General features: G+C 37.2%; 1 protein-coding gene across 3 annotated transcripts in view; it reads left to right on the forward strand.

Annotated features, from left to right (window-relative positions):
- The window catches only part of MARCHF6 (membrane associated ring-CH-type finger 6), a 76,596-nt gene that overhangs the window by 39,117 nt on the left and 25,296 nt on the right, over nt 1-12,183 (forward strand). For all 3 annotated transcript variants that reach the window (XM_081231506.1, XM_081231505.1, XM_081231507.1), the window contains exons 11-17: nt 4,077-4,135; nt 5,429-5,509; nt 5,972-6,040; nt 6,120-6,194; nt 7,517-7,651; nt 9,633-9,752; nt 10,509-10,609. In XM_081231506.1, coding sequence (XP_081087632.1) covers nt 4,077-4,135; nt 5,429-5,509; nt 5,972-6,040; nt 6,120-6,194; nt 7,517-7,651; nt 9,633-9,752; nt 10,509-10,609 — 640 coding nt within the window. The remainder of the gene's footprint in view (nt 1-4,076; nt 4,136-5,428; nt 5,510-5,971; nt 6,041-6,119; nt 6,195-7,516; nt 7,652-9,632; nt 9,753-10,508; nt 10,610-12,183) is intronic.

The following is a 12,183-nucleotide window of genomic DNA, read 5'->3' on the forward strand; positions in this document are numbered from 1 at the left end:
CTTTCTTTCCTAAGCAACATTGACTATGGTTATTTACCAACTTTGCTTCTGTTGCGCATTTCTGTCTCTCTTTGTAGAAGCCAATTTTACACTGACTTGAGAATATATAATATTTCACATCTGGAATTCATTTTGTGCTGATTATCTGTGTGTTCTTCCCTATGGCAGAAGATCTTGTTTTCATCTGTTAAAATCCTGACCAAGGCCTTACCAGAGGCCTTGGCTCGGGATCTGTCACAGAGATGGATATAGGCTTCAGGAAACTGTAGTTCCCCTCAGAACCAGATTCCAGCAAAGTTTACTTCCAAACACCTTAACAACTGTAGCTATGCGGATTCTGCGACAACACTAAGAGTCCCTCCCATTGGGAGTCATGAGAGTAAGGAAGGCAGGGTTCGAGATGTAGCTGACAGGTTTTTCTGCTTTGGGGAAAGGTAAGGGAAACAGTTGAGTAAACCAAGATTTTAGAATTCAGTTCCTCAAGGTGGAGTCTGATAGAACTGGGTTATTGTTAGAGTGTACTATTGGTGTCTCATAGAGAGACCTCGGGCTGCAGATCTCTGTATAGGGAATATCTTTGAGAAATTCCTTCCTTAGTGCATATGAATTACTCCTAAGAAAGAGGAATATTTTCCAAGTTTCTTCCACTAAATTCCAAGTTATTTGCTCTGTGTTAGGGACTAGAAAGCAGTGTTTTCATCAGGAAACAGTTGTCTTCAATAGGAAGCCATATGATCAAAGAAGACACTGAATAAGTAGATCAAAGATGAGACAAAAAAAATTGTTTTCTGAGTATTATCTATAAAAGAGCAAAAGAAATTTATCTGTATCTTGTTGAAACACAGTATCTTTTAAAAGTTCCATTCATTCTTAATTTTTAGTAGATGCTTAAGATGGTGCAAATTAACAGGAAGCCCATTCTTTGTTGTTTTCCCTTGCGTATGGGGGTGAAAATGTGTCTGCAGATTATTCTGCATTTATTTCTCATTATGTAAAATAATTGATATATAGAGTGTGAAACTTTTCATCTTGACCAAATTTTCCTTGAGAGGAAAAAATGATCTATATAGACTTTAGTCTTGGTTCTTGCAAGAAAAGCTTAGTGCTAAATTAATGTTTAAAGGAATAAGTCACCTTTAAAGCATGAATTATAGAAATAAGAACTCTTGTTTATATACAGCAAATCTCAACTAAGTAAATTTTTTTCTAATCCAACTTCCTAAGCTTATACTATGAAAACAATATTTTTTGTCTTAGTATGCACATTATACTTAGGATCTTTTGAAATGAAACAAGTTTTCCTCTTTTCAGGACTATGCTTTTCCTTTTAGATGAACGTAGTCATTGGGATTAAGCAACACTCGTGTTTCTTTCCTGCTTGGGTTGCTTTCCTGCAGTTTCCACTGGCATTTGTGGACCCTTGTGGTCGTGTATTATATACTTTGCAGAAAGAAAACCTCACACTGCTGCAGTCTCAGTGGAAGGGAACAATCCTAAGAGACTGACCTTAAGTTCTGGGTACCTATCTAGTAGTTTCTGTGTAACGGGATAGAAATTGATTGTTAACCTTGGTGCTTCAGGTTAATATGTATATATAGAAAGAGTTGAAATTTGAACATTTGCCTTTCCCAAGGGCCTCCTTGAGTCGTCCTCAGAGTTGGGTGTGAGAATAAAATAGGAAAAAATTCTGCATATAGTTATCTCGCACACTTTAAAATTTTCTTGTGCTTCATAATACACATAATATGTTAATAAAATAGTATATGTGTATCATTTATAAAGAAATTCAAGTGTATTGGGAATACCTGTTAAAAACAATTTCTACTTACGAATACTTGGTCAAAAAGGTTCGGCAGCCAGATCCCTATAGATTCACTCTGACTTTTGTCTTGATGATTGAGTCTCCCTCTCCCCTTTCCTAATAATCTATACTGTTGAGTTATTTTTGCCATAAAAAAAGGTAATTAAATTTTATTACTGAGAATGAATTACAGTTATATTAACATGGAAAGAAAGACTTGAGGAAAAGAGACTATCAAAATTCTTAATATGAAAATTTTAAGGCTATTTTATTTTTTCTTTTAAACATCTTTATTGGAGTATAATTGGTTTACATTGTTGTGTTAGTTTCTGCTGTATAACAAAGTGAATCAGTTATACATATATCCCCACACCTCCTCCCTCTTGCGTCTTCCTCCCACCCTCCCTATCCCACCCCTCTAGGTGGACACAAAGCACCGAGCTGATCTCCCTGTGCTATGTGGCTGCTTCCCACTAGCTATCTATTTTACATTTGGTAGTGTATATATGTCCATGCCACTCTCTCACTTTGTCCCAGCTTACTCTTCCCCCTCCCCGTGTCCTCAGGTCTGTTCTCTACATCTGCATCTTTATTCCTGTCTTAAGGCTATTTTCTTATTTAACCAGAATATCATCACACTTTACAAAATTACCAGAATTGAATATTACCTAATAATAGATCATATTAAAAATTCTAGATTGTCTCCTTAAATATCATTTTATAGTTGCTTTGTTTGAATGAGAATTCAAATAAGGTCTACCTGTTACCTTTTTTTTTCAGTTTTGGACAAAAAAAATTCATTAAATTGCACTAAAGTTCATCTACTTTTAAAACAGAGCTGAGAATAGTCGAGGAGATTTTGAAAGAAGTATATTGAGGGAGGTTTACCTTACCCAGATATTGAAATTTTTTTAAACCTACAGTAATTAAAAAAAAATTTTTTTAATTGTTTTACAATTTTTAAAGGTTACTTTCCATTTACAGTTACTACAAAATATTGGCTGTATTCCCCTTGTTGTACGGTACATCCTTGAGCCTATCTTATACCTGGTAGTTTACTGTTACTTTTGGTTGTTAAATCTTAAGTTTTTCGGATCTAGAATATTTTTTATTTGCTCCCCTCATCTGCCCCTACCCTGTTTTGGCATTGATTTGTTGATGACACTAGGTCAGCTGTCTTCTACGTGTCTCACTTTCTACTTCCTTCCGATGACTTCCTGTTGATTCTGCTACCTTGTTCCTTTGTCTCCGTATTTCCTTTAAACTGGAAGTTAAATCTGAGGCCTGATTAGATTCAGGTTCAGTACTTCTGGGACAGAATTTTCACTGGTCATGCTTTGCCTATTATTATGACATATCAGGAGGTACATGATATCTGGTTATCCACCTTTGTCTGTGGTTCAAGTGATAGTATCTTGAAGCCTCTATTGTTAGGTTTCATTTTTCCTTCTAAACATCAGAAAGTAATCTGTGGGAGGTGGTATTTTAGTATTAATGCAAATATCTAGTGTGCCATCAACATTTTACCGAATGAATATGTTTATATTATCCATTGATACTTGCCTGAATTAATTTATTTTTATTAGGTATTACAAAATGGTGATTTTCAAATTCTGTCATCTTTATGCATTTATTGGCTGGCTTTTCTGTAAAGAAGAGCTTGATCTTATCAGCTAGAACTATTTAGTTAACCTGAATTTGTTTGTTTGGAAGAAGCAGGACAGATTTGCAGTTCTTTTCCTTTAATTATTAGTTTTCAGGATAAGGAATTGATGTTCTAACTACTTCCCTTCGTGATGAAAGTGTTTTCTATTATGTTGCTTTTTTCCTTTTGTGGTTTTTGTTTTTGGCTTTCCCTTTTTTGAGTATTATGAACTCATGAATTTGTATGTATTCAGTGTGTTTTCATCAGTTTTCTTTTTGTTGTTGTTTTTTGGATGCTCATATCTTCTTCACTGTATGTATTCAGTGTGTTTTCATCAGTTTTGGGGGTTTTTTTGTGGTTTTTTTTTTTTGTATGCTCATATCTTCTTCTCTTTCCACAGGCCTGTGAGACTGTTTTCACAATAGTTCTTATGTCCTTTCACCATGAGTTTATTAGGAGCTTGGTAAATTTTTTGTTCTCTGGTTATAGAGAATGTCACAGACAGTACATTTTTGGTTCTGAGATCTTCCATTTCTCCAAGAAGCCTTTGTTCCTTTTAGTGGGGTTGGTACTAGGAGTGTTCGTTGTCGTGATTTTGAAGTTTTCATTGAGGTTTTCCCCCCCTTTTAGCATTTTGCCCTTACCACATTGGCCACTTCTCCCTTGTTGGTTTGGGATTTGAAGAACACGTGAGTATGATACTTTTGCAAACTTAATTTTATTAATTACCCCAAATTTGATATATATTGACTAAGTAATAATATTGTAAAGAGTTACGTCATTTCTCAGTCTGCCTTATACGAAGGAATAGTTATCCAGCACCATCTCGTTCACCTCTTCTAAGCCAGAAGTGGCCTAAGACGTAGTAGGGCATGTTGTCAGCTGTGGAAGATGTTCTCTGAGCCCCACGATGCAGTCTTCCTTCCTGTTGGGCAGGCCAGAGACATACTGTGGGAAAGTTTTCCTACAGGCTGATTTTTGACCTGCTCCGTTAGCCTGTGTGCTCCTTCCTCTCCCTTTTCCCTAGTTGCCCCATAGTGAATTCAGACAGGTAATGATATATAAATCAAGTTTTTAAAATGTTGATCTGTGTTGGAATGATGGACTGTGGTGTTTTCTAAAGAAATTTGCTTTAATTTTGACATTTTATTGCTGTTTTTCAGAATTAGATAAATATTTGGATGGACAACTACTACAATTTTGGGGGGTCCCCAGAAAGATTTAGTCTTTTAAGAAAAGCTGACATAGCTGGAATATTCTGGTCAATTTGTATATGTGAATCCTGAGAGATCACATTCTGAAGTTTCTGAAATGGCAAAGAGACATGTGACATGTTCTGATACTTAATACAGCTCTCCAAATTCTCACTAGTTGAATGCAAGAACTTGGAAAGTTCAGATAAATGCTTTGATAAATTTTGACTTTATAAACTGTCACCACTTGCTACCTGAAATTCAGGAACCAAAAGGTGATGGTATCTTGGGCAGTGTATGTCACTATCCAAACTGTTAACTCTTTGTAAGTTGATAATGACACAGATTTGGCGAGCAAGGGAAACTGAAACATTGTGGTTAGGAGATAGGGTGGCTAAGATGTACCTTGGCCAGAGGATGGCTTGGACTCTGTGCTGCTGTTTTCAGCGCTCAGCCTTTAGCGGGTCCGCTTCAGAACGGACTGAAGTGCAGGCGGTTACATCTTTTTTCTTACTTTTGTAAAATTTAATTCACTCTACTCTTATTATTTTGTCTGCTTGAGTAAAGTGTTATTCTTTAATTTTTCCTCATCTTTTCGTAATAAGTAGCAGTCCATGGGAGAATCTGCTTTGCAGAGGTGTCATCCAGAGGGGATTTTATAGTTGTTTTTTAGTTACGAATTCCTGAGATAGTTCACATTTAGTCTACTTGGATTGTTTAATAAACATTGTTAAACTGGGGTGTAGGCCATGTGGTGAAATTACATTTTGTTTATTTTCTTATTTCTAGGTCCAAGCATCCCATTTTGAAGGCCTAATCACGACCATAGTTGGGTATATACTTCTAGCAATAACACTGATAATTTGTCATGTATCCTTTAATGAACCAGCTTAGTGTTCAGTAATGTTATTATGCTTACCCAAGGGTTGTTCTTATTAATGACAAAACTATTTCTCTCCACTTGTCCTTTTAGTAGAAGTTGAGGGTATTTGTAGTGAGGATGAGAGCAGAAAAAATATAGAATAAATAAATTCTGTCTGTCAGATAATATTAACTGTTACCTAAATAGTTACCTGTTTCACTGTATCTTTCTTTTTTTAATTAAATAAAATTTTTTGTTGCAGTATAGTTGATTTATAATGTGTTCATTTCTGCTGTACAGCAAAGTGATTCAGTTATACAAATGTATACATTCTTTTCTTTAATATTCTTTTCCATTATGGTTTATCATAGGATATTGAATATGTTTCTCTGTGCTGTATACAGTAGGACCTTGTTGTTTTTCTGTATCTTTCTTTAAATGTTTAGGTTTTCCTTGACTACATGCTGTAGGGCTTGGCAACTCTTGTTAAATTTCATAGGTCTCGTCGCTTGCTGGGAGTCTGCTATATTGTTGTGAAGGTAATTCCTGTTATAACTTAAGACTGGAAACAATTTCTCCCCATTTGGGTGATATTGATGACCTTTGTTTTTACTTAAGGTCTCTTTGTTAGTGGTGGTAGAAATTGGAGTGTTCCCTCTCATTTGTGGCTGGTGGCTGGATATCTGTTCCCTGGTGAGTTTATTATTCATTGTCATACAATCTAATAATTTAAAGGCTTTTTAAAAAGTGGTCTTTAGGGTGGGTTCCTTTAATGTAAAGTCAATATTTGATAATAGTTTGTTTTTTTCTGAGAATGTATCATTGTAGAGTCTTAATGTTCCTAATTTTTCCAAAGTACCTGATTTGTGTGAGGCTCTGTGCACATTTCTGATGTTAGAGTACTTTGACTGGAACCTTCCTGATAACCAGTGGAGAGTTCTCTTCCTTGTTTAACTCTTTTGAGTTTTATGAAGATGCCAAGACGTTGTGTATAAAAAGAGTAATTCGAGGGAGGTCCTGGTGGTCTGTTGGTTAGGACTGGGTGCTTTCACTGCTGTGGCCTGAGTTCAGTCCTTGGTCGGGGAACTTCCGCAGGCAGCACCGTGTGGTGCAAAAAAAAAAAACCCGAAAAAGAGTAATCTGTAAAGAAGACTGCCTTTGTAGTAATTAATTCAATCTAACCATTTGTTTTAACTAAGGTGTTCAGTCTTGATTAAAATCTTTAATGACTGTCAGTGATCATCAGTTTTTTCTTTTCTTTTTTAATTAATTAATTTATTTTTGGCTGCATTGGGTCTTCATTGCTGCGTGTGGGCTTTCTCTAGTTGCAGAGAGCGGTGCTACTCTTGGTTGTGGTGCATGGGCTTCTCATTGCGGTGGCTTCTCTTGTTGCGCAGCACAAGAGGGTGGGCTTCAGTAGTTGTGGCACACGGGCTCAGTAGTTGCAGAGTGCAGTCTCCGTCCATAGTTGTGGCGCACGGGTTTAGTTACTCCGTGGCATGTGGGATCTTCCCGGACCACGGATTGAACCCATGTCTTCTGCATTGGCAGGCGGATTCTTAACCACTGCGCCACCAGGGAAGTCCACTTTTTTTACTTTTCAAAAAAATTCAAATGTAGAAAAGCTGCCTTTGGTTCTGAGATAACATTTTCTCCCATACCTTACTATTAAAACTTGTCATGAATTCATACCTGTAACCAAGAAAGGAAAGTATTATGTTAACCAAAAATGGTTCTTTCACAATAGCAATATTGGTAAAGTTCTTACTCACCAACTGGTTTATCAGTATTGCCTCTGTAAAATTTCTGAAGTGTCATATACATCTTTGAAATGGTATCCAACCTATATCATTTGTATTTTCTGTGATACGATGAAATGGCTTTAAGAGAACTGTAATTCTAGAAACATCAGAATCTACGTGCATAGTGATTCATTCACTTCCTAGAATATGAAGATATTAATTCAGCAGATGTAAGCAGTACAAATCTCTCTCACGTGTACTGTTTTGATTTAGGAAATGTTTGATGCCACTCTGAAAGATCGAGAACTGAGCTTTCAGTCGGCTCCAGGTACTACCATGTTTCTGCATTGGCTGGTGGGAATGGTATATGTGTTCTACTTTGCCTCCTTCATTCTGTTACTGAGAGAGGTAAGTTCTACCGGGAAGTTCCAACACTGTACATTTATGAAAAGGACTTTTGCCTTAACCACAAGTCATGCCTTAAAGGCTATGATGATTTCCTAGCTAAATCATTTTCTCTGTTATTTTATTCTAAGAGGGAACAGCTAATAGCCTAGTTTGGCTCAATTGCTTTAAACTGTTTTTTAGTAATTTGTCTCAAAAATTGACAAGTTTTATTATTTCTGTCTAATTAGTTTTGAGTTTGAAAGATGAATAGACTGAGGGATAAAAATTAAATAAAAACACTTGTTTTACTTGGTATATATTTTAACCATCCTCAAATACATATTCTTGGAACTTTATGTGATGTGAGCCTGTCTTGGACTTCATCCAGGGACATTTAATGCTGGAAATAACCAAAGGGTATGGTTTTGCAGGATCAAATATGTAAAATGGTCTTGAAGCAGACACCTAAAGTATAGAATTGTAGTGAGGGTCCTTTATGATTCTGGTCCACTCACCAGATGGGTACTTCTACTACTAATCCTGTTTTCAGATTACAGTCCTTACTGATTCGGGGGCAGTGAAAACAGGGTCAGTATTTGACTAGTATACATCTCATGCTTAGTCATCTGCTGCAAAATGAAGTATAAAACTTGAGTACTTCTGAGAAGTGTACTTTCCTCTGTGCATCCCTTCCCCAGATAGTACTGCATGCTCACTCTGTGCCAGACACTGTGCTGTATGCTGGGGTAATAGTGAGAAACAGAGACACAGTCTCCACTCTCCTTGATTTTTGCATCCTGGGAAGGGATACAGCCACGGAACAAGTCCGCTTACTCCATTGAGAGTGGTGATGGAGATGTGCAGGGCCCAAAGGAGCAGGCTGACGACTAATCCAGTGTGAATGTGATACAGAAGCACAAAGGCTTAATGCAGTTCTTGGTTACTTTGCTCTTTGAGAGATTTGAGGAGTTGGGGATGAGCCTGGGGGCCAAAATATTCTCCTGAATCATACAGTATAAGTTCAGTAAATTCTGTTTGCAAACAAAGCTTGTATCCTTGTTTTGAAATTAGTGATTGAGACTACATTAATAATGTGTTTTTTAAATTGTAATTATACCTGACCTCTAAATTGCATTGTTCAGTGATTAAGTATTTTATACTGAATTTTTTCATTTTATCAATGTGGTGGTTTTTTGTTGATACAGAATCCTAGTATTTTAGAGTTAGATTGAACCTTAAAGCTCACATATAATAACCCCTTTGTTTGGAAGGTGGAGAAGTAGAATTTGAGCAGATGAGATGCTTTTTATACAGGGTAGCTCAGTGAGTGTGAGCCACCCAGAACTAATCCCCAGACCCATTCATTGCCCATCGCCCATAGCCTCTAGGGTTGATGCTTCCTACTGAGCAAGGGGAAAAGATGTAGATGGTAAAATGAAGATACTGAGAAACTGAAGGTTGTTTAATTAATATAACTCTTTTCAGGAAGTGTGAGACTGAAATCACATCTTCCGTTTAGGACACTTATAAATTGTAACCTAATCCTTTCCAGATTATACAATATAGTGATGATTTTTATAAAAATACTTACTTTTCGAGACTTCCCTGGCAGTCCAGTGGTTGAGACTCTGTGCCGCCACTGCAGGAGGCATAGGTTCGATCCCTGATGAGGGAACTAAGATCCCTCTTGCCCACGTGGCGAGGCCAAAAAACCAAACAAAACTTATTTTTCATCTTGGAGACCTAGATTTCTTGACAAATTGTACTTAAATTTTTCCACTGAATGATTAAAAGCATCAAAGGACATCAAACACAGGGTAGTTTTAATAAAGATTCTGATTTAGGAACTTCTTTTCCCAGGAAAACTGTATGAATTTTCTAGGGCCCATTTTATAAGATGCCAAAATAATTTTAAGAGCTTATTTCTCTATTAATGTTTTAGCTCGTATGTAGAGCCTGAAGACATTGGTAAGTATTTATAGCATTTAAAATATATTTGCAGGTACTTCGACCTGGTGTCTTATGGTTTCTAAGGAATTTGAATGATCCAGATTTTAATCCAGTACAAGAAATGATTCACTTGCCTATTTATAGGCATCTCCGAAGATTTATTTTGTCAGTGGTAAGCATACTTTTTTTGTTTTTGAAGTAAAATGGGCTACCCTTTAGATTTTTTTTTTTTTTTTTTTTTTTGGTCAGGAGGACTGGTAGAGTGGATTGAATTAAGTTTATCTAAGCCTGTGGAAGTTGGTTATCAGATAGCTGTTTTATTGGTTACTTTGATGAAAACAAAATGTAATAAACAAAAATGCCTTTTGGTTCTTTAGTAGTATAATTGATTGCCAAATTATGGGTCTCTGAATTACATTTAATTTGCATTGAAGCAATGGAGACTTGTTAATAGCTTCTAAATTAAACTCTTAACAGAAGCAACTCAAAGTTTCTTCCCTGCCTGGAAGAAGAAATTACCTAGTTAAATCTAAGTTTTTCCAAGATAAACTTCTAAAAGCAGTGATGTGTGTTCTTTGGAAACTTTTGTAGTCATTAGTATGGGTAATGTCTTATTGTTACAGGTGGTTTATTAAGATGCAGGCAATTTTGATCCTTCAGTATGAGTTTCTAGCTCTCTTTTCACATACCATGCAGTGATTATCCTTTGTGGCTCCTGTTTGAGCCTTCGTGTCCTAGAGAGAGAGGAGCAGCTGTCCCAGGTATGCAGTCTCCACATAGAGTAAGCCAAGTAGTGCTGAATGAGAACACTCAGCAGCCTGGGCACATATAGACTTGGATTGTGTGTTGGATGTGTACGTCCAGAAGTCTGCCTGTCTCTCATACTTACAGTGATTACAGTGGTCCCCTGCCCTTTTTCTTGCTGCAGATTGTCTTTGGCTCCATTGTACTCCTGATGCTTTGGCTACCTATACGGATAATTAAGAGTCTGCTGCCTAATTTTCTTCCATACAATGTCATGCTCTATAGGTAAGTTGTTGAAATTCGGAAGCTTTACTAATTTAACTCTGGTAGGGATTTGATATTCAGAGTACATTTATTTAAAACGTGCATTTCTTACAGATACTAGAAATCATCTGATAACTAAATTTTGCCATGTTCTAAATCACATAAACGTTAGTTTAGCAGTTACATGTTCCAAAGAAGGACTGACTTTTCTGCAAATGAAGTGTGCCTTTGTTTAACATTGAAATGTTTAACATTCCTAATGAGAGATATCTGGTAGCATCATCTTTGTGTGAAAAGCACATCATAAGTAATGTAGCCATAGATATACATTTAATTGTAGATTAAAATAGGCTATATGGCTTATAAATGGAAAATCTTTTTGATTTAAAGACTTAAGTAACCTAGAAACCTAGTCTCCACCATTCCTCCTATAATCTCTTTTTCAGTGATTTGCCTCATCCCTTCACCTAAATATGCCAGGCAAATTGGATTTCTTCCTCAAATTTACTTGTAATTAGTCTTTAAAATCTTGTCAGTTTTTGGGGCCTCCCTGGTGGCGCAGTGGTTGAGAGTCCGCCTGCCGATGCAGGGGATACGGGTTCGTGCCCCGGTCTGGGAGGATCCCATATGCCGCGGAGCAGCTGGGCCCGTGAGCCATGGCCGCTGGGCCTGCGCATCCGGAGCCTGTGCTCCGCAAAGGGAGAGGCCACAACAGTGAGAGGCCCGCATACCGCAAAAAAAAAAAAAAAAAAAAAAAAAAAAAAAATCTTGTCAGTTCTAATTCTTTTTACAGTCTCTTGTCTAATTCAACGTGATTTACCACTTAATACCTTAGTTTAGGCCTTCCTGTTTTTTTCCCATTTATAATCCATCCTTAACGCACCTGCCTCTTCCTCCGTAATGTACATGATAATACCTGGGTCATTTAGAATGACATCCAAGGCTCGGCGTCTCACACTGCCTTTCGAGCATCTTGTCCAGCATTGTCTGACGTGAGTTCTCCTCTCCAGCCACGCTCAGCCTCCATTGAGCCTCCCCATAAATGCCTAGCTGCTCCTGGTCTTTCCCTCTCTCTTTGGAATGACCTTCTTCCCCATGTTTGCCTGGCATGCTTCTGCTGTCTTTCGTCAAAATCCAAACCGAGGTTTTATTCTGAGTTTTTCCCTACCTAGAGAATGTCGGTTCCTCCTCCTTACATATTTGGATCGTCACAGTGAGAACCAGGAAGCACAGTTTCTGGCTTTATATATTGTTGGAGTAGACCCATTTTTTTGGTAGTTCTTTATACCTAGAATTTTAGCTGAGTTTTTGTAACAGTGTTTAGTGTGTTCTTCCATTCAGCAAAATTGAGGGCCCATTATATAACAGGTTCTTTTCTATGTACAAGGGATGTAACTGAACAAAACAGAATCAAGAAAAATCTGTGCCCTTGTGGAGCTCATATTTCAGTTGGGGAGACAGCCAATAAAATAGATAAAATACATAATATGTCAAAGGGTCGTAAGTGCCATGGGAAAAAACGAAGCAAGGAAGTGACTAGTGGGGACCTGAGGAAGTGACAGGTGAGGAAGGCCCTGAAGGAGGAGGGCATGAGG

This window comes from Mesoplodon bidens (assembly GCF_964165515.1).
Source record: "Mesoplodon bidens genome assembly, chromosome: 4".
In the NCBI taxonomy this organism is placed as follows: domain Eukaryota; kingdom Metazoa; phylum Chordata; class Mammalia; order Artiodactyla; family Ziphiidae; genus Mesoplodon; species Mesoplodon bidens.